General features: G+C 46.2%; 2 protein-coding genes and 1 non-coding gene across 17 annotated transcripts in view; 2 read left to right on the forward strand and 1 right to left on the reverse strand.

Annotated features, from left to right (window-relative positions):
• Window positions 1-1784, forward strand: part of Arvcf (ARVCF delta catenin family member) — a 49355-nt gene extending 47571 nt beyond the window's left edge. For 6 of the 7 annotated variants that reach the window (XM_076857617.1, XM_076857238.1, XM_076857573.1 and 3 more), the window contains 2 exons: window positions 332-451; window positions 954-1784. In XM_076857617.1, the coding sequence (XP_076713732.1) occupies window positions 332-439 (108 nt within the window). In that variant the 3' untranslated portion in view covers window positions 440-451; window positions 954-1784. The remainder of the gene's footprint in view (window positions 1-331; window positions 452-953) is intronic. The other variant, XM_076857456.1, reaches the window with a different exon arrangement.
• Comt (catechol-O-methyltransferase) overlaps window positions 1701-22665 on the reverse strand; it is a 31937-nt gene continuing 10972 nt past the window's right edge. For 3 of the 9 annotated variants that reach the window (XM_076857918.1, XM_076858056.1, XM_076857987.1), the window contains 5 exons: window positions 12836-12911; window positions 8221-8509; window positions 7125-7318; window positions 6634-6765; window positions 1701-3734 (listed from right to left, as the gene is read on the reverse strand). In XM_076857918.1, the coding sequence (XP_076714033.1) occupies window positions 3534-3734; window positions 6634-6765; window positions 7125-7318; window positions 8221-8509 (816 nt within the window). In that variant the 5' untranslated portion in view covers window positions 12836-12911 and the 3' untranslated portion in view covers window positions 1701-3533. Of the gene's footprint in view, window positions 3735-6633; window positions 6766-7124; window positions 7319-8220; window positions 8510-12835; window positions 12912-16091; window positions 16193-20006; window positions 20028-20466; window positions 20490-22665 lie in introns of those variants that run through there. The other 6 variants (XM_076858302.1, XM_076858383.1, XM_076858211.1 and 3 more) reach the window with 4 other exon arrangements.
• On the forward strand, window positions 11480-11552 carry Trnav-cac (transfer RNA valine (anticodon CAC)). Its single transcript has one exon. It is a non-coding gene; the product is annotated as a tRNA-Val (tRNA).

Raw genomic sequence — 22665 nt, forward strand, 5'->3', positions numbered from 1 at the left:
CCGGAGCCTGAGAAAGTGACTCTGCATCCTTCTCTGCATGCATGTATGGTCCATGCCATGGTCCAGTGGAGAGTGCAGCACCCATCACCTGCTCTGTACCAGTCCCTGGCTTTATGTGAAGGCCTTTGTATGTGTCCACATGCCACCTAAGCCTACGTGAGCCATGCCAGCTGAGTTGCTCCATGCTGCCTTGGCAGGCCCATCCTCACACTGCCCTGGCCCTGACCCCACTGACCAGCTCAGCCCCACCCTTCAGCTGCAACTAATGTGCTTTGTTCTGCCTCTGCCATCGTCCTGCCCACCCACCTATCCACCCATCTGTGTGCTGCAGCCTGACCCCTGCAGGAAGGCCCTTCTTCCCGGGCCCAGCAGGCCTTCGGTCAGGCTGGTGGACGCCGTGGGGGACACTAAACCTCAGCCCGTTGACTCCTGGGTCTAGCTTGCATGCCTGGTATGTTCTCTTGTCTGGTTGTTTGTCCAACTGTTTTCCTATCCTCTGGGCAGGGCTTCTTGTTAATCTCTGTTGGCCGCATGCTCTGCTCTCCCTGTTGCTCCCTGGCAAGACCCAAGCTGCCAGCAAGCACAGCAGGCCCAAATGCCCATCTTAGGGAAGGCCCGACTGAGATCTGAGCAGGGATCCTCCCAGGGCCCTAGTCTCATAGCACTGTGAAATCAAGATCCTGAGATTAATCCATAGCAGGGGGTGGTCCCCCATAAGCCTTAAATTCCTCTAGCATAGGACTCCACCAGGTCCAACAAGTTAGGATTGGTCCTAGTGTCAAGTCCCTGGGGGTTGGCCTGATCCATAGTAGTTGCTTTTGTCCACATCTGCATTCACATGGCCAGTGACCTCTGTCCAGAGGTTGCAGTTGCTCTGTCCCATTCATTTGGTTCTGGCTACTTGCTTGTGCTAGTGGTTGCAGCATTTTTCTTCCTTCCATCTCCCTCTGCAGGGCCTGGACCCAACCATTTGTTCTTAGGGATCACCAGAAGGGCCATCCTGAGCAGACCCTGTCGTGGAGCTTGGAGCCCCCTGGAGGCTGAGATTCTCACCTGGAGCCAGGGCCTTTCTGGACACACCTCCTGACCCACCCTGTCCATTCTTCCCTCTGCTCTCCCAACCTAACTCCCTAGGCCAGAGTTAGCTATTTACTGACATGGTGCTGTGTGTGGGCAGGGGTGGGGACCAGTGAAGTGGCAGGGGAGGGTAGCTGGTTTTGCTTTGAGAGAACAGGAGAGAGTACCCTATGTGCCCAGTGCCCCAGAGGAGCAATATGGAACTGAGGTGCAACTCCTGGGGATAGGCAGCCAGGCAGGGAGGGAGGGGCTTGGGAAAAGAAGTGGGACCATGGAGAGTGGAGGCCTCCCCTGGCTGAAGCCCTACCCTGCTTAGAAGGCAGATTGCAGGCATGGGGCTGCTCCAAGAGGGCTGACCCAGGCAGGGGATTAGCGAGATGGAGTTCAGGCTATGCTTGCCCCTCCACCACTCATTGGGATCTGTGGATGTGTAGGATCCCCATATAGTGGAACTCTTCCCTGAACTGCCTCTAGCTGGGGCTGCTATGGCTGCCACATCTGCATCTGCCCAGAACCTCAAGTAACCTCCGGGACTGACCTCTGGCAGCAGCCCCCAAGGGAATGTTGTTCAGTGCCTGCTGTTTGTGACTTAAAACAGAAGAAAAACACTGAAAAAAAAAGCATTAAAAACAAAACCAAAATAAGATTGTATTGGTAAACATCTAAATTTTTGTAAGAAAATTTTAAAAAAGCAACAAAGAACTTTCTGTTTTGTGTGGCTCAGCTTCTTTTTCCCAAGCCACTGGGCTTCTCCCTCAGCCCTGGGTAGGTAAAGGCTGACCAGTGCAGATTCTGCTCCTGCCCTTTGGGCATTTCTCCATATCCATTCACCCTGGCTACTTGCTAATTCCTTTTCTGTATGCTCAGAGGAGTGGGCTGGCTTATGGGTGGTTAGCTGGCCCTGAGACCAGGAATGGGCACAGGTGAGCTCAGCTTGGACAGGGTTTATATTTGTGTCCAGTATAGGAACTGGGATCCTCCTGGGGTGGCCAGTAATCTGATCACTTGGAGGAGTTGGGGCCTCAGAGCCAAGGTGGGGGCTGGAGCAGCTCTAGATTTAGGCATACACAAATCAACTCTGCTTCACCACTTGGTACCTGAGCAGCCAGAAGAAATGCTCTGGCTAGGCTAAGCCTGCCTTCCTTTGCATTAAACCAAGCCGACTGGGACTAGGAAGGAACATAATCATATATAGTGCCACATGAAGGTCCAGGGAGTCAGGTACTTTGCATAGCCCTACGTTCACCTCTATCTAGTGCCTGCTCAGAGATGGGTAAAGGCTGGCCAATTTCTCTGTTCTGTTTTTTTGTTGTTTTTTTTTCCAGTAATACTAAGTAAGGCTGGCTCCCACTTCACTGCTATGGCCAGGAATCCTAGGCTGGGTGTGATACATAAGACCCAGCCAGCCATGAGCCCAGCCTGTAGCATTAGCATTCCATCAAGAGGAACTTGGCATGTTTGATATTAGCAAAGGGTCCTGGGAAAGAGGGAGCAGTGTGGCAGTTGAGAAGAACTATACTCAGTTATCTTGTATCTAAATAGTTAATCTTTCTTTTTTTTTTTTTTTTTTTTTTTTTTTGGTACTGGGGATTAAGCTTAGGGGTGCTTGACCACTAAGCCACATTCCCAGCCCTCTTTTGTATTTCATTTAGAGACAGGGTCTCACTGTGTTGCTTAGTGCCTCACTGTTGCTGAGGCTGGCTTTGAACTCATGATCCTCCCGAGCCACTGGGATTATAGGTATGCATAACCATGCCCAGCATTTAATTTTTAATTTCTATTTTGTCCTTTAAACATTATTTTAGTATAAGATTATTGCAGCTAGCCAATTTTAGTAAAGCAGTTATGATTCATTCTTAAAAAGAAAGTGAAAATTCAGGAGTCCAAAGTATGATATGAATTGTTAATTCTGGTAGTTACTGAGGCTTTGCTGCCACCTACTGACAGCAAGCCTTGAGGACATCCTGAGTGGAAGGCACAGCAGTTTGTAGATGTCTGACTTCCACATCCCTTCCTGGGTCTAATAGAGGTGTCAATGCCTGAGGACCATGTAGAAACCCTATTGGAATTCCACTTGCTGGTCAGTGACACCAAAGATACCACCTGCCCCAATTTGGTCTGTGTGTGTGTGTGTTTGTGGTGTGTGTTGCTAAGGATGGAACCCAGGGCCTCACTAGGCAAGTGCTCTGAGCTATATTCCCACTACTCTCAATTTAGCTTTGTCAGCAGTATTTTCACACAATGAACCTATACTATGGAGCGTGCCAGATTGTGACAATCTGGAACTGCAACACGGAGAGGTCACTATATGGGCAAGTCCCAGGCCTTACAGGCCTAAAGTAAGCTTTGGATTTGAGGACAATCTCAGAATTATAGAAATGGCATTAGTAGAAGTTAGTCTATCTTGCCCTTTGGAGGACCAGGCTTGGCAGGGGAGCCCAGAGCAGGACAGACGATCAAGGCTGCACTGGACTGCTTGGGCCCTTGTAGATGGCTTTCTCAAGGCCATCCACCACCTTCCTGTATTCCAAATATGAGCTGTAATGTGTGCACTCAAAGTTGCTGCTCTCACGCACATATGCCAGATATTCGGGTGTTCCTGGGACGATGACATTGTCAGCCAAAAGTACTGTCCCCTTCCGCAGCAGGCCACATTCCTACAGAGGACAGACAGAGTAATGAACCTATTATACTACGGAGCCAGGAAAATTCACCCCAAACCAGGTGCTCCTCCCCAAGATGCTGCTTCATGCACTGTCTTATGCCTCGCCCTAGGGACCAGGTCTCTCTCACTCCCTCATTTTCTCCCCAGAGCAACCAGTGTCAGAAAGGGTTGTGTTAGGTCCTAGTCCTGTGTCTGGAACATCAGCTTTCTGAAATGATGGGACCTTCGGACTTTTTGCTCCTCCTTTCTTTTTCTTTTTTTGTTCATGGTACTGGAGATCAAATTAAGGGCCTTATATATACTAGGCAGATGCTCTACCACTGAATCACATCTCCACCCTTCCATTCACTCCTATATCCAACTCAGTCCCTAGAAAAAAAAAAAAAAGACATACAGCAATAAATCTCCATCAATAAATGCTTATTGGATGAGGAAGTAGAGGAAATGCTGGAACCAGAGCATGCTCCTGAGATAACTAGTTCTAGGAACACAGGCCCTTGAGCCCTAAGCAGCTTGGGCTGCTGATACAGTCATTACAGACAAGAGCTGGTGACCCACAGGATTGGGGGGCAAGTTGATCTTGCCACTGACAAGCCTACCCACTTCTCTGGATATCCCAAGGTTCATGCTTTTGCAGATCTCTATTCCACCAATTTTGGGGATGTGGGAAGATACAGAGCTCTCTACAAGATGAAGGAGTCATTATTGAACATGCTGCAACAGGTGTGGCCCCCCAGGGTCTGCAGTCAGAAGAAAAACTCCATAAAGTGTTTAAGCTGAGAGGTAGATGTGCACACATCAGAAAAATAAATATATAAATATTTATAAATAATAAAAGAGAAACCTGAATGGAAGTGTATCCTGGTGGGGAAAGAGGCAGTGCAAAAGGTCCCCCAGACACATCTTGGAGTTGAGTTTGGAAGCATGGAGGGTTGTTGGCTTTTTGTCTCCCACCCCCACCCCACATAATTACAAAATAAAAGTTAAAAAGCAGTTTTAAACATTAAAGCAAAAACAAGCAACCCAGATTGGAGTATTACCCAGGCCCTGGATTTGATCCCTTGTACTGTAAAACAACAATAAAGCCAGCACAATGGACACACACCAATAATTCCAATGACTTGGAAGGCTAAGGCTGTAGGATCTCAAGTTTAAGGCTAGCCTGGGAAACTTGGCAAGACTCTTATCTCAAAAAGGGCTGGGAATATAGCTCAGTGATGGAGCACTCGCCTAGCATGTGTGGCTCTGGTTCAATTCCAGTATTACCAAAACAACAACAAAGATAAGTGACCTTAGGTATCTCAAATCACAGGCAGGAGGGGGTTCTCTCTTGAAAATGACAGATATCACTCTGCACCTCTGCAGGGATGTGCTGCCCTATGTTCAACAGTCACCCAGCATTTTCAGTTGGAAGTGGTGGAGGGCAATCTTTTTCAGCCTGTTGGCAATGGAAGAAAGCCAAGGGGGCCCCAGGCTACAGTAATAGAGAACATAGCTGTAAGGTCACTTAGGTCAGGGGACAACCCCATGATCTGGAATTTGCACAGGAAGTACACTATGTATCACGATGTATTTCCTCTTAGGGAAAAAACAAAACAAAACAAAACAAAACAAAAACCAATGTCCTAGCAAAGTAAGCTGAAAATATCTAGAACAAAGAACTACTCAGAAGGATGGCACCTGTGCTCAGGCACCAAGAAAGGGCAGAAATGTACAAGATGAGAAGGAAGATGGGGCACCTAGAGTTTTAGAGTCAAGCAGAGATTCAGGAGTCAGCCTCAATAGATATAAGCTGACCTTTAGTAAGACCAATGATATCAGTGATACCAAAATTTCATGAGTTCTTCATGTCATAAAGGAAGAGTGAAGTGTTGGTCACCTTTGGAGGTGCTTGGGGCCCAATGTCCTTTAAGAAACTTGTCAAGAAAAAAAAAAAGTCGGGCTAGGGTTACAGTTCAGTGTAGAGTGCTTGCCTAGCAAATGTGAGGCACTCTACCACTGAGCCACAACCCCAGCCCCCACAATAGAAACTTCAAGAGACAAATTTTAAGGACACACTGGTTTCCCCTGATACAATATCAGCAGATACCCAATCAGCAAAGTGGCTGTGGCCCCTAGAACTGCTCTTCCTATTTCCTCAGCCTTGTGCCCTTTCAGCCTGGGCTTTCTGACCCCTATTTTCCCAGTTCAGGCATTCTGACCCCCATGCTTCCAACAGATTACTTTATCTGATCCCTGACCCAACAACCCCTTTCCTCCCATCTCCACCTGCCTCAGGGCCGCCATGGTTATCTGCTTTCCCTGACCTTAGGTAGCACCCTAGGTGTAGTTCAATGCCTATTATAGTTTGAATATGGAATGTCCCCCAAAGGTTTTTTGTTGAAGGCGTGGTCCCCAACTGGTGGCACCACAGGCAGGTGGTAGAAACTTTACGAGGTAGAGCCTAATTGGAGGAAGCAGATAACTGGGGGTGTGTCTTTGAACAAAATATCTTTCCCCAGCCCTTTCTCCCCTTTTCTCTTTCTTTCCCACTATGCTTCCTATGAGGTGAGCATTTTTGTCCACCAAAGATGTTGTGCCTCACCACAGGCCCAGAATCAACAGAGCCAAGTGATCATTGACTGACACCTCTGAAACTGTGAGCCAAAATAAAATCTTTCGTCCTCGAAGTTGATTTTCTCAGGTATTTTGTCACAGTGTTGGAAAACTAACTGATGCAGTACCCAAGGCTGTCCCCAGGGGCCACCTATGTCCCCTGGACTGCCCCAGCAGGATTTGGCCAGGGTACATGGATCTTCAGAGGCAGAGATCAACCGACCTGGGTGGTCCCAGCAGAACCTGCAGCAGCAGCCAACCTAGGAGCCTGTTCTAGAGAGGCATGTGTAGCTCACCTCCAGGAGGAGTGTGTCTGGCAGATATCGGTCCTTCCAGTGGTCAAGGAAGACCATGTCCAGTGTGTCCACATCATACTTCTTCTTCAGCTCGGGAATGAGGTCCTGGGATGCCCCAACCAGGACAGTGACCTAGAACAATGTGTTGGTGTTGTGTCCTGGGAACACATAAGAGCCCCCTACCCCACTCCCTACAACCACCCCACCAGACACCCACAGATTCTGTCTCCCATTAATTTTCTTTTAGGTTGTAGGATTTTGCCTGCTCCCTCCTGGAGCAGCCTTGGGAATTTCCAGGCAATACCACTCTTCCCAAGCTGCTGGGTATTCCTTTCATGACCCCAGACCTGGAAAGCACCAAGAAGCCCAGGCAAAGCATATGTTCAATGCATGAATCAATTTTGGGTGTGCCCTAGGCACTCCCCACCTGTTCGCCTTCCCCTTTCAAGTCTCAAAGTCCACATTTGTCACTTCTGTCAGGCATGCCACACCTTGTCCTGCAGACCTGCAAAATCTACCATCTGCTGGGTGATGGCAGCAAAGTCAGGGTTCATCTCCATGGTGAGCAGTCGTGCACCAGTTGGCAGCAGGCGAGCCATCCGCACAGCTGAGTAGCCACAGTAGGCCCCCAGCTCCAGCACAAGGGAGGGGCTGTGCTCCTGAATCACAGCATCCACAATCTCGCCTGTGGAGCAGTTGGGGAGTATGTAAGTGTGGCTAGACAAAGGGGAACTTAAATCCTACTCATAGGTTCCACCCCTCTCCAGACCAAGCAACAGGTCCCTCTTTCCTCCCCACCGTCCCTAACCACTGCTGGGGAGGGTCTTTTACTTCCCTCAAAGTCTCCAGCTCTGAGGACCTGTCCTCACTACACATATTCTTAGAACTTCCACAGTCCTCCAGGCTCCTATGCCTTTGCACACACCAGTCCCTCTTTTTCCCACCCTCCCTGGCTCCCTCAAGAGTTATATAATCTAAGGGGGCTGGACAGGGGCTGTGAAGTCTTGTCCCAGGAGGTGAAGCAGAACACACATCTGTGCTATGGGCTAGAGTCCAAGACCAGGGGAGGTGCCTGGAGAACCTAGGCAGGTCCCATGACACTGTGGGACAAAGTCAAGGGAAGCTGCACCCCTCTTTTTATCTGAGTGTAGGATCCTGAATGTAATTCCTACTGTGGCCTTCTTAAGTAATGGGGTTATGAGGAGTCACTAGGGACTGGTGTCCATGGAGACATCTATGGTAGGGACTTTGCAGAACCTGACTCCCACCCCTATGTCCCTGGACAATGACCTTCTCTGGCTGGCTCTCTCCTTACAAAGCACATTTTGGAAAACATCTCTCCTCACTGGAGCAATGGTCTGGGTGCAGAGTCCGGCAATGGGTGTCCAAGTCTCTGAACAATCTTTGCCCCGGGTCAGGGAGCAACAAGCAGGGTCCTGTGGCTCAGGGTCCTGACGAGTCTCCCATTCCCACCTGAACACGTTCCAGGGCTCCCAAACCCAAACCATCCACCCCCTTAACAGGACTCTCCTGTAGAGGCAACAGTGCTGACTGACCACGGTTCTGCTTGCTAGAGAGGTCACCTACCTTTCCTATCACCCACGTTCATGGCCCATTCCTTCTGCGTGCAGTAAGTATCAATGGCTTCTAGCACACTCTGAGGGTCTCCAGGCTTTGCATTCTGCTGCACGTGGCGGAGGATACGCTGCTCCTTAGTGTCACCCATGATCAGGTTGCGGACTGGCTGCAGGACCCACTCAAGCCAGAAGATGACTAATAATCCCCAGCACAACCGGTATCTCCGTAATAGCAGCAGGACTAGCAGCACAAGGCCCAATGAGGAAGCTGCCAACAGCAGAAGGAGGACTCCCAGCATCTGCAAAGGCGGAGCTTGGTTAGGGAGGGGGGCACGAGGCAGCAGGGTAAAGGAAGTCCACAGAAGGGAACAGAGAAGGGAGTGAGCAGAGAGGGAGGGGCTTAAGTGTTCTGTGCTTTTCCAGACTCACTACCCTGTCTTCAGTGGAGGGCCAAAATTCAGAGAAACAATGTTGCAAGCCTTGGTTGCCTAAATGGGTCAGTGCCAGGGAAGCTCACCACCCTACCCCTCTAGCATCTGTGAAGAAACAGAGAGGATGCACATGTTCCTCTGGTAGTCATGCATGGAGACCTACCCAGGCAGAACTCCCTGTCTGGATCCTTCCCAGTGAAGGAGTTAAGGACAGGCCATCTCAGAATATGCTGAACTGTCATTAGTTCAAACTGAAAGAAGAACTATGACTGTAGGAAGGGCCACATGGCCCTTTTCCTACATGTAGCAGCCTACATGTAGGGAGGCTAAGGCAGGAGGATCTCAAGTTCAAAGCCAGACTCAGCAACTTAGTGAAGCCCTAAGCAACTCAGCAAGACCCTGTCTTTAAGTAAAATATAAAAAAGGGCTGGGGATGTGGCTCAGTGGTTAAGTGTCCCTGTGTTCAATCCCTAGTACAAATAAATACATACATACATACATACATACATACATACTCTCCACCCCGCCCCCAAGAGAGTAACTTGGGGCTGTGGTGAACCTAAATAAAACTTAGAGTACCCCCCATGTATCTCTAAGTGATATCCCTAGAATTTACTATTTAAGTCAGAGATCATAAAATTCCTTACAAATTTATCATTGTCTAAAGAAGCATGAAAATATCATGTTTTGATCATGTCTTTGCACTTGATTATTGTGTAGAAATTCCCAATGTGCATGTAAAATTAATAAAATTTGTGTAATTTTATCTGTTATTCAGTCTTGTATTAGTTACATTCCACCCAGCTGAACCCAGCTAAACAGCAAACGGTGCTCTAAGGGAGGGTACAAGAATCTCTCCCTCCCCTTCATCAGACGGACTGGGATGGGGGTGTGTGTGTGAGGCAACCTGCCCGACTGAGATAGGGAACAGCTTTAGTCCACTGACCCTCTAAAACCAAGCTCAAGGGCTAGGGATGCAGCTCAATGGTAGGCCACTTGCCTAGCATGTGTGAGGCCCTGGGTTTGATCCCTGTACTGTAAAAACAAAAACATGATACAGAAGTAAATATAGACCAAGGTTGTCACCTCCTGGCACCTTAGAAGACACACAGGTCTAGGAAGGTTCCACAGCCTGGAGTACGGGCAAGGAAGTGTTAAGGGCTAGGAGAAGTTACAAGACACAGAGGAGGCCACACACTTTGTGGAGCCCCCTTGGCCCCACCAGGGAAGCCTTCACTGGACACTCATAGTCTGCACAGCCAACAGATTTACATGACCCTTTTTGTTGTTGCTAAGAATTGAACCCAGGGGTCTTACATATGCCAACACATGCTCTAGTGCTATCACTGAGCTCCATTCCTCCAGCCCCCATTGTGTGGCCCTGTATTTCCGGATAAGGAGAGAGGCAGTGCCCAGGATGGATACACAAAGACAGCCATTCTCCTCATGGAGTGCTGTTCCAGAGGGAGAAAGGTTGGCCCTGCTGCCCACACCACAAGGTAAGTGAGACATGCAAAATCATATCTGTTGACCACAAGAGTGGCATGATAAAGCCGGGCATAGTGGCGCATACCTGTAATCCCTGCATCTTGGCAGGCTGAGACAAGAGAATAACAAATTCAAAGGCAGCCTCAGCAAAAAAGCGAGGCACTAAGCAACTCAGTGAGACCCTGTCCCTAAATAAAATACAAAATAGGGCTAGGGATGTGGCTTAGTGGTAGAGCTGCCCTGAGTGCCTAAATAAAAAAAAAAAAAGGGGGGGGTGGGGGGGCACACAATGAAATCTGAAATCATGGCAAATGGCTCCCCTTGAAATCCTATTGGCAGGTAGCCCTTGAGGAAGCTCAGCCAGGGGTCCCTCAGCTGGCATAGAGTTGAGTTCACAATGTTCAGAGCAAAGGCCCATCATTTCAGGCCAGAGACTATAACATAAGAAAGAGAAATCTGCCAAGCTTCCCTCAGGGTCCCTATAGTCACTCACAGGTCTTTCTGGGATGGGGCCTGGGAAACCCTTGCAACTATATACCACTAAAAGCACAGAAAGGCACATCCAAGAGGGAAAAGGAGTCAGGCCCAGGACCTGCTTTCTCTCTCTGTGGGGAGACTGCTTGAGGACATTTTCAGGGCTTTAAACCCCAGGATCACTTGTGGGGAAAAGGACTCAGAAGACAGAGCAGAAAATAAATAGAAAAGCTGAGGCTCTGCCCCAAACGGGGATAGTATGGGCACCTAGACTTCTAGGTGGTCTCAGGACATAAAGCCAATTTACACTGCACACATGCTAGACCTGAATCCATCCTGCCCTCTTCCATCAGCCAAATGATCTTCAAAGCTGTTTCAAATAGCTCCTGTTCTCATAGCTGTGGAAAGGGTCTAGACTCTATTCTCTGAGCTTACCAGCCAAGCAGATATCTGTGTGGAGCTCAGTTTTGTTTTTGGATAATCATTAACAGAAACCTTAATCCAGAAATTATCAAGGTCCAACTATCCAAGCCCCTTCCCCATAGGCCAGCCTCGCCCAGGCCTTCCCCATCTTGCTGAAGGTAGCAATCCACCTTACCAGCCTCAGAAGAGACAGTAGAAGACCTCAGAGAGGTAATGGTAGAGTGTCCCCCAACCAGGGACTCTGTAGAAGTCTCTCTGGTTGTTATCTGCACTGCCCTGTGAGTTATGGGGCACATGAACCCGAACCTTAGGAAAAGCAGGAAAAAGGAACCATTTTGCCCAGGCCATATTTCCCCCAGGAGATCAGTGATAAAACTTGGAAATTACATATAAGATGGAGGGCTAGTTACAAAGAATACATATAAATCAATAAGAAAGAGATGATCCAAGGCTGGGGATATAGCTCAGTTGGTACAGTGCTTGCTTCACATGCACGAGGCCCTGGGTTCAATCCCCAGCACCACCAAAAACAAAAAAAAAAAAAAAGAAAAAGAAAGAGATGATCTAAGAGAACAATGGGCCAGCATGACCAATGCACAGCTTACAGGAAAAAGGCCCAGAGGCCAGAAGCCTGGAACAAGCAGGGCAAACCAGATGCAGGTCTTGCAGACCACCTGCGGTTGGCCCCAGTCCTGTCCACTCATGAGGAGGTATGAATCATGCCATCCTGGATATCAAAGGATACTGTGCAGACATTAGTCACTGTCTGTAGAGTTTTTAATTGCCCAGGAGTTCTGGGCAAGAGGTTGGGCTATAACCCAGGCCTGATTACAATTTCAACTACTTCTTCTTCTTCCCCCCGCCCTGCCCTTCCTTCTTCTCTCTCTCAGTAGTGTGTGTGTGTGTGTGTGTGTGTGTGTGTGTGTGTGATTAAACCCAGGGCATTCATCACCAAGCTATTACCCCAAGACTTTATTTTTATTTTGAGACAGGGTCTTGCTAAATTGTCCAGGCTGGCCTTGAATTTGCAATCCTCCTGCCTTAGTCTCCCTAGTCAATGGGATTAACAGACATGTACAACTGAACCTGGTTCCGCATTATACCTTTAGTTGATTACAAGAGCATGAAAAATATAGAAGGTCACTGCACAGTGTAATCCCAGCTACTGGGTGAGCTGAGGTAAAACAGAATTTGCACACCCCCCCACACACACACACCAATTAAGAACTTCTGCTGAGAGAAGGAAGCTAAAGGACTATGACCCTTGACTCTGACAGGTGCCAAAGAAGATGGGAGCAGAGATTGCTCATTATGGCCTGAAAGATTATCTAAACCTACATACGTATATAATCTGGCTTTTGTTTCTATAAGTAATTGCTTTTGTGGGGTCAGTGGGGAGAAGCTTCCAACTGGATTGCTTCTCCCCAGTTTGACAAAACTGTATAATTTTATATTTCCTTTTTCCATCTTTTGCCTAATTTTTACACAGGTGGGAAGCTAAATCCAGCCATCTAGGATCCAGGCAAATCTACTGGTTACACAGTAGGAGGATGGCAAGTTCGAGGCCAGCCTTAGCAACTTTATAAGATGCTGTCTCAAAAATAACAAAATAAAAAGGGCTAGGGATGTAGCTCAGTGATAGTGCCTCAATCCCTAATTAAAAAAAAAAAAAAAATCACAAGGACATATTTGCAGAAAAAGAGAAATCTGCCTGAAAGTCCCATAGAATCAAAGGACCCTGAATAGCCAAAACAATCTTGAAAAAGAAAAACAAATTACAGGATTTACACTTTCATATTTAAAACTCACTATAAGACTTGGGGGTACAGTTCAGTGGTAGAGCTCTTGCGTAGTACATATAAGTCCTTGGGTTCAATCTTCAGTACTGCAAAAATAAATAAATAAAATAAAACTCACTACAAAGCTACAGTAATTAAAATACTGTGGTAATGGCATAAAGACAGACATATAAATCAATGGACTAGAACCGAGACCAGAAATAAACCCTCATCTATAGTCAACAAAGGTGCCAAAACCAGTCCGTGGGAAAAAAGTCTCTTCAACAAATGATGCTGAGACAAATGATAGCCACATGCAGAAGAATGAAGTTAGACCCCTTATGTCATATCACATGCAAAAATTAAATAACAACAATAACAACAAAAACTCAACACTCAAAATGGATGAAACATCCAACTTTAAGGGCTAAAACTATAAAGCTCAGAATAAACTATAGACATAAGTGACTTTGAATTTGGTAGTAGATTCTTATATGTGACACCAAAAACACAGGCAACAATCAAAAAATAAGTTGGACCTTAATAAAATTAAAAACTTTCCTGCATCAAATCACTAAAAAAGACAATGAAAAATGAAAGAAAATACTTGCAAATAATCAATCTTTTGAGAGTTTGATTCACGAACATATAAAGAAATCCCTAAAACCTAATAAAATGACAAAAGACTCCATTTAAAAATAGAATTTGGGGCTGGGTGTAGCTTAATGATAGAGCATGCAGGAGGCCCTATGTTCCATAGCCAGTTTAGGGGAATGTGGAAGGGGAGATAAACATAAAAAGAGGTTCAGCCTTATTAGTCATTAGGGAAATGAAAATCACAACCTCACTTCACTCATGAAAATGGCTTTTTTCTTTTTAAAAGAAAAATAACAAGGATGTGGGGAGATTGGCCCATCCACTATTGGTGCAAATGGAGGTAGAAAACACTTTTGTTGTTGTTTTGCAGTACTAGGGACTGAACCCAGGGCTGCTTTACCACTAGCTTATATCCCCAGCCCCACTTTTTTTTTTTTTTCTTCATTTTGAGATATGGTCTTACTTAATTGCTGAGGCTGGCCTCAAACTTGGACTCATCCTGCCTCAGCCTCCTGTGTTACTGGACTACCACAACCAGCTCTTTCTGTAACTTTTTGAGAAACCATCAAACTATTTCCCAAACTGGGCACAGTGGCACAAGCCTATAATCTAAGCAATTCAGGAGGTTGAGGCAGGAGGTTCACAAGTTGTAGGTCAGCCTCAGCAACTTAGTGAGACTGTCTCAAAGTAAAAAACAAAAAGGGCTGGGGATGTAACTCACTGGTAAGATCACCTGGGTTCAGTTCCACAAAAAAAAGTACACAAAGAATTACCATATGATACTGCAATTCCACTTCTAGTATAGACAGAATTGAAAGCAGGGACTCATACATACACTCGTCCACTCATATTCATAGCATTATTTGCAATAGCCCATGTTCATAGCATTATTTGCAATAGCCCAAAGACTGAAACAACCCAAATGTCTACCCACAGATGAATAGATAAGAAAAATGTGGTATATTCATACAATGGAATATTACAGTAATTAAAATGAATAAAGTCCTGATTCATGCTGCAACATGCATGAACCTTAAAGACATTATATAAGTGAAAAAAGTCAAACACAAAAGAATTAAACACTGTATGATTACAGGTAATTAAATATATAAATAGGAAAATCTATAGGCAGTAGACTAGAGGTTACCAGGGGCTGAAAGGAGGGGGAGGGAAATTACTGCCTAATGAGTATGATTTGTGTTTGGGATGATAGAACATTCTGGAAATAGTGGTTAAAGATTACACAACATTGTGAATTGTGAATGTACTTAATACTTGATAAAACTTCTAAAATTTTTGTCCTAAATTTATCTACAAAGGCCAGAGGATAAAGGGAGAAAAAGATAGGGCAAGTTAATCAGTTAACAGCTGCCTACAAAACCAATAAAAACTCTGTTGAAACTTAGGCTGGGGATATAGTTCATTGGTAGAGCACATGCTTAACATGTGTGAGGCCCTGGGTTCAATTTCCAACACTCACTCTCCCAACACAAAATTCCTAATGTTGAAACTTGATTTAAACTCTATCACTGCTACCAGGGCCATCATGGCCTATGTACACATAAGCTTTCTGGACTGTTAATCCCAACCAATCCAGGAGCAACAAGCGCTTCTCTTTAAAAACTATCTTATCCCAATATTTTGCCTCCTTTGAGTTATCCTGCCCTTTTCATCTATAGCCAATGTAGGTTACAGTGTTTTCCCTTCCCCCAGAGTTCAGGAAAAAAAGCTCTTAGCTCCTGTCTGATGGACATTTCCAACTGCTACCTGTCCCCAATGCTGAGTTTGGGGAATGTGTCCCAGGACTGGTCCTTTCCTTTTCTAGCTCGCATCTATCACAGGTCAATAAACCCTATTATTTCACAGATCCCTTGGTCTCAAAAATTTTAGTTTTATGTGCCAATGAGTTGTACGCCTAGAAATGGTTAAAATGATAAATTATAAGCCCAGTATATTTTACCAAGATAAATACAAAAACAAAACAGCCAGGCATGGTGATGCATGCCTATAATCCTAATACTCAGGAGGCTGAGGCAGGAGGTTCAAAAATTCAAAGCCAGCTTGGGTGATTTAGCAAGACCCTGTCTCAAAATAATAGTTCTTACCTGCCATTCACAAGGTGCTGGGTTCATTCCCAGCACAGCAAAAATAAAAAAAAAAAAAATAAAATAAAAAATAAAGAAGGAGGAGGAGGAGGAGAAATGAAAGAAAAACATTGTAGTAAGACAAAATTAAAAAAAAAAAAAAAAAACTGCTTCAAGCCCTCCCTGTTCAAAAAAGGATAATGGACATACCATTCCCCATAAAAAGGCAAGACCCAGAAAAACAATTACAGCTTCCAGTTCCCCGGGGAACTCAGTCATTCAGGAGGGCCTCTCTCTGCCAACCAGATCTTCCTGGCTGCCTGAAAATTGCAGTCCACCCTGGCGGTGCCTGATGATAGAGTATGCCCTTTGGAAAGATTCTCTTTCTTCTTGGAGTCAGGGGAAGAGGCTGTCTTTATCACAGCAAGAATCTGTCCATCTCAAGCTCTTCCTTGCCATGTGCTCTTAATATGTGTATCCAGAAGCCTTCAAGGATCAGCCACATCCCTTTCTGCACAAATGGCACATGCACCTGGGCAAGGGTCAGGTCTTCTTTCCCAAAGCAGCAACAAGAACACCTGAGCAGTTAATCCCAGTGGCACACACCTGTAATCCAAGCAGCTTGGGAGGCTGAGGCAGGAGAATCTTGAGTTTAAAGCCAGTCTCAGCAATGGAGAGGCGCTAAGCAACTCAGGGAGACCCTGTGTCTTAAAAAAAAAAAAAAAAAAAAAAAACAGGGCTAGGAATGTGGAGTGGTTGAGTGTCCCTGAGTTGAACTCAACAAACAAACACAAAAATACCCAAGCATCCCCTAAGCCATAAGCTTGGTTAGACAGTATCCCTGCAAAAACAAACTATGAACACCTATCTCAATCAATTCCCATCACCATCTGTCCTCCCAGAAACCTGAAGAGGGCAATCAAGACTCGTCGGCAGTTAGAAAGGCATAGTGGTACATCCCTGTAGTCCCAGCTACCTGGAAGGCAGGAGGATCATTTAAGCCCTGGAGTTCAAGGTCTGTGCAAGCAACATAAAAGATCTCCATACTGGTGGGGAGTGGGGAGTGCTAGGCAGCTACCCTCGGATCAAGGTGGGCCACTGACACCCAGAGTCAACAGTTTTGAAATTGATTGTAGTAGTGTTTCATAACTTTTAGCCTGGCACAATCATCTGCACCTGGGTGTATTAGACCCTGTCCCTTTCTCAAAGACATACCCAGCAGCTCTAGTAGTTCCCAAGAATCAGGAAGTTGAGCGACTCCACCTTTCAGGACATTTCAAAGGATTTTTTTTTTTTTAATGTAGATGGACACAATACCATTTACCACAATACCACAATTATTTATTTTATGTGTTGCTGAGACTTGAACCGAGTGCCTTACACATGCTAGGCAAGCACTTTGCCACTCAACCCCAGCCCCATTCCAAAGGATTTCACAGTTACCCATAATGGGGCCCAGGAAGACAACCCACAGTTGTTATGGGGCAGATGGCAGATGATGTTCACTCTAATGGCCTTTTCCTAAATAAACAGACATGGAGAGGATAGGAGAAACACACTATGTGAAACTGCCTGGGGTGGTGAGTTCAAGGGGCCTGAGTAACTGTTCCCACATGTCCATATCCTCCCAGCATAGACTGTCCAGATCTGTGCTATCCCAAGACCCAACTCCCAAGATGCACTCCACAGACCCAAGATGCCCCAACTCCCAAGAAATCTGGACAGCAGAGACTGTCCAGATCTGTGCGGTCCCATGCCCCAACTCCCAACAGGTACTGGGCTTGTCTGTGTGCCAGCCACCTCCCCACTTCTTGAGTCTTCATTCTACTGGTGCTTCCTTGCAGTACATTTGTGGAAAATGTTTATGCCTCTTTAAGGAAAGATGAGAGGGTGTATAGCTCACTTGTAGAGCCTTGCCTAGCAGACATGAGGGCCTGGCTTCAGTCCCCAGCATGGCAATAATTAAATAAATTAAAAGAAAGATCATCTGGGTATGTTAAAGATGAAAATACTGACCAGCTGACAAGTGATGAACTATCTGGCTATGAAGCACAAAGAGAGCCTCTCAACCTCTCTGCTGAGTGCCTACCTTCTGAATGCCTTCAGCTGTCATCTTAAAGGGGAAGAAGCTATAAGAATAGAGCCAAGATGCTGTGCCTGCAAACAAAACTTGCACCTTTTCTGCACAGGTTGTTTCCAGTCAGGCTGCTGCTGTCTCCTGCAGTCAAAGGGTCCTTTAGGTTTGGATGCAGGCTTTCCCAGGAGTGCTGTTGCACTGGCTACCCTCTACTCTTTTTTTTTTTTTTTTTTAATATTTATTTTTTTTAGTTTTCGGTGGACACAACATCTTTGTTTGTATGTGGTGCTGAGATCGAACCCGGGCCGCACGCATGCCAGGCGAGCGCACTACTGCTTGAGCCACATCCCCAGCCCATACCCTCTACTCTTACTCACTAGCTCCTTCGAGCTCTGTCAGGCACAAGTTCCTCCAAGGTCAAGGTGCCCTTGCAGACTGAGCAATCTATGGACAAGAAGGCTGAGAGGGGAGGTTCAGAGGCCACCTTGGAGGCAGGGCAGCCACAAGCCCAGCCTTAAGGGTAGGACCATGGAATTCAGCACATTCTCCCACAGCTAAGCCTGTTTCTTCTTCTATAAAATGGGTAATTGTCCCAGGTCTCCAGTATGATGGTGGACAAGGAACAATAAGAGCTCCCGGAGCTCAGAATGGCAGCCCATGCTTTTCTCTGCCTCTTTTTGTTCTTTATAGCCAGATAGTTCATCACTTGTCAGCTGGTCAGTATTCTCATCTTACTTTTATTATTTAATTATTGCCATGCTGGGGACTGAAGCTAGGCCGTCATATCTGCTATGCAAGGCTCTACAACTGAGCTATATACCCTCTCATCTTTCCTTAAAGGGGAAAAGTTGGGTGGAGACTGCCTTTCCACAAATATACTTCAAGGAAGCACCAGTAGAATGAAGATTTAAAAATTCTTTAACAATACAAACTACTTGGGGCTGGGATTGTAGAGCACTCGCCTAGCACGGGCGGGACCCGGATTCGATCCTCAGCGCCACAAAAAAGTAAAGGCATTGTGTTGTGTCCATCTACACCTAAAAAAAAAAACAAACTACTTGTATGACCTGGTTTATAGGCTCATTTTATAAAAATCATGAAAGATCACTAGGAAGTGACTTTGACTCATTTGCAAAGATCTGGAATCTTATGCCATATTCCATCCCCACCTCAGTTTGAAGAGCAGCAGATGCACCAGCTGTGCTCATTCATGTCTTCCTGATTCAGAAGTTCAAGGAGGGATGAGTTGGTGCTTGGGCATGCAGCTACCAGAAGCAACAAGAAGAAAAGTCCAGGTCATGCACAGGTGACCTCAGGCAGTTGTCAGGAAGGGCCATAGTCAGCCTCCTTGAGAATGAACTCAAAGGGCTGCATATTCCCTGTTTTCCATAGCAAGTCAACACATGGTTGCAATGGGTCTTCAGCAGCACTAGCCATTTGAGAAGTACTTTATATTCCTGAACACAACCAATGACAGCCACCAGTACCCTAAGAATGACTGGCTCAGGCATGCCTTGTCCTGCCCTCATGCAGAGGGTATAGAGCCACAGGTGTGATGACAACCAGGACAGTGGCAGGGAAAAGGTGATGTGTGAGCACTGAAAGACAGAAGTAGTCCCACTCTGCACACAGGTCCTCCAAGGAAGCTGGGGAGAGCCTTGCCTGGAGATTGCCGAACAGGGCTGGAAACTCCTAGCAAAAAATGGAGCAGGTATGAACCCTGCACTAGAGGGGCTGGTCCTGCAAGATAAAAAGAGACAAGGGCCCAATAATCCCAGGGGAGAGCCAATGTAGGTTTATTTGTCTGTTTTGGTAATGGGGATTGAACCCTGGAATATTCTACCACTGAGCTATACCCCCAGCCAAGCTAATGGCACACCTGGCTCCATTATAGGTTCCTTTTTTTTTTTTTTTTTGTACCAGGGATTAAGCCCAGGAGCACTTTACCAATGAGACAAGTTGCTTAGAGCCTTACTAACTTGCTGAGGCTGGCCTCAAATTTGGGGTTCCCCTGCCTCAGCCTTCCAAGAAGCTAGGATGATGGGCATGCACATTCCACTATAGGTTCTTTGTTTTTTAATTTTTTTTTTTAAAGAGAGAGAGAGAGAGAATTTATTTTTTAGTTTTTGGCGGACACAACATCTTTGTTTGTATGTGGTGCTGAGGATCGAACCCGGGCCACACGCATGCCAGGCAAGCGCGCTACCACTTGAGCCACATCCCCACCCCCACTATAGGTTCTTAAAGAATGGCCAAGGTACAGCTACACATGGCATGCCTGAGAAGCACTTAGACAGCCTGTGAAGACACAGGGAGGCTAGCATTGAATCTCCACCCAACTGCAATCTGCTCACATCTGTGGACCCAGGGGCTGACCCCTTAACTCTACTTGGGCTCGCTGAGTATCTAAGGAAGGGACTAGAAATAAAAAGGCTGCAAAATACCCTTCTAAATCCAGATAGTGGCAGGGTCTCCGGTCTTTGCAGCAGAGAGCCTGGCCTCTCTCTTTTGCAGAACTCTGGACAATGACCCCTTCCATGACTGTCTCATACCCTCCAATAGGGAAGAAGAGGGAGTCAGAGAACTTGGCCTCTTGTCTTCGTCACCTGAGTGGAGAAAACAAATCTGTCCTGGGTATCATGTAAGGGTCCTGCCTGCTGCCTATTTTGTCAATAAAGCCCTATGGATGTGGAATGTAGCTCACTTATTCATGTGCTTGCTCTCACAAGCCACAGCAGAGGTAAGCTGTTGCAACAGAAACCATAATAACCTTGCGTAACAAAATCAAAACTGGGTCTCCATAGAAACAGAACTGGAATGGCCAGACCTGCATCATGGTCTAACATGCCCTTCCATCCTTCACAGGTATTCTTCAGTCACACCTGAACCTGCCTTGGCACCTACCTCCTTCTTGGAAAACCCCCACAACAGAGCCAGCCGCTCTGGTCAAGGCTCATGTGCTAGGAGCATGGCTGTCTTCTTGGTTCCCAGGAAAGCACAGGTCTTAGGCTGCAGGATCCATATGTGGAAAGTACCAAAAGGATGGGACTCTTTCTAGGGTGAGGCAAAAACAGCCTGGATGAATGTGTTGGGGTGATGACCAGGTCAGCCAAGTGCCCCATAGGCCAGTCTCAACAGATCAGCAAGTTTGCTCTGCCTGGAAACTCAAGTTTCTAGCACTTCCTGAACACCACGAGCAATGCCCCAGCAGCTACTCTGGGCTCTGGGCTGAACTGGAAATAGCCCACTAAATCTGATTCTGACATCTTTATTCCATTCCTCAAAGACTGGATGGTACTATCACCTCTCTCCCCCAGGCCCCAGTGTCAGGGCCATAAGCGCCAGGCCCCGTCATTGCAATAACCTTGACAAAAATTTTCTCCCTTAGCAAACTCCTGCCAGGCTCCTCTGAACCATCACATTGGCCCATGCAGATGTGAACAAACCTGAACATAGTTTCTAACAGCTCATGGTCATGTCCCTAGGATGATTCTAGGCCTCCTCAAAGTGAATGCCTGAGAAAAGGTTGCCAACACATAAGCAGTCTATTGTAGCCAACACCTAAAAACAGAGCCCCCTGTCTCCCAGCTTCTGTGAGAGTGTAGGAATCTTTCTTTTTCTTGTCTTTTTATTTATTTTCTTTGCAATGATGGGGATTTAACCCAGGGCCTCACACATGCTAAGCAAGCACTCTACCACTTAGCTACACCCCACCCAGGAGTGTAACTTCATAAACTAGAGTAGCAACCCAGATGTGTTTTCCATGGACCAACAAAAAATAAACCCTTTTTTTCTTTTCTCTTTTGTGTGTGTGTGTGTGTGTGTGTGGTGTTGGGGATTGTTATGATTTGAATGCGAGGTGTCCCCCAAAAGCTCATACATGAGACAATGCAAGAAGGTTTAAATATTAGGCTATGAGAGCCTTAACCCAATCCCTGAGGGGATTAATTGAGCAGTAATTGAAGGTGGGTAGAGAATGGCTGAAGGAGGTGAGTCATTGGGGGCATGCCTTTGGAGTATATATTCTATATCTGGTGAAAAGACTCTCTCTTGGCTTCCTAATCATCATGCATGTCACTTCCCTCTGCCAAACTCTTCCGCTATGTTGTTCTGCCTCACCTCAAGCCCAAGGAATGAAGTCAGCCTTCTATGAATTGAGACCTCTGAAAACTTTTCCTCCTCTAAAGTTTTTGTCAGGTCTTTTAGTCACAGCAACAAAAAAGCTGACTAAAACAGGGAATGAAACCAGGGGTGCTCTACCACTGAGCTATACCTCCAGCCCTTTTTTATTTTTAGACAGGGTCTCATAAATTGCCCAGGTTGGCCTCAAATTTGTAATCCTTGTGCCTCAGCCTCCTGAGTGGCTGGGATTAAAACTGTTTGCCATGGTGCTCAATCATCCTTCCATTATTTAATCGATTTCCACTTTTGTTCAAGCCCCTCACATTCCTCTTTCTACTCTTTAATTCTCTCTTTAAAATGCTAGTTGCTTCTTCCAGGGTCAGAATGAAGCCTCGCTCTTTCCCCTACCATTAGTAGTCACCAAATACTTTCTGTCTTTACCTCTTTAACCAGAATCAGGACTCTGATCTAGATCAGGACCACTGGACTGTCAGAGCATGCTCAAAAACTTATGTGCCACCTCAGGTTTGCTTGCTCAATTGGGCAGTCCATGGTGAGGTCCCTCTCCTAGTCCAAGGCGCCAAACAAATGTCTGATGCCATATGGCTGAGAACAACTGCACTTCTTATTTATTTATTTATTTTGGTACCAAGGATTGAACCCAGGGGCACATTACCACTGAGCCACACCCCCAGCATTTTTCATTTTAAGACAGGGTCTCACTAAGTCATTTATGGCCCTGCCAAATTACTGAGGCTGGCCTTGGATTTGCAATTCTCCTGCCTCAGTCTCCCAAATCGCTGGGATTACAGGTGTGCGCCACCTCTGCAACTACTTTTTGGTAAGCACTGGGCCTGAAAATGCTCTTGGTTTCAAGTGCTAATTTACCCAGGGCTGGAAGATCCTCCCTCCCCCATCCTTGAAAGCATTTCTTACTACTCCTCCCATGGGAACTTCTTGCCTGACTAAACACTCCTACTT

This window comes from Callospermophilus lateralis, chromosome 1 (assembly GCF_048772815.1).
Source record: "Callospermophilus lateralis isolate mCalLat2 chromosome 1, mCalLat2.hap1, whole genome shotgun sequence".
In the NCBI taxonomy this organism is placed as follows: domain Eukaryota; kingdom Metazoa; phylum Chordata; class Mammalia; order Rodentia; family Sciuridae; genus Callospermophilus; species Callospermophilus lateralis.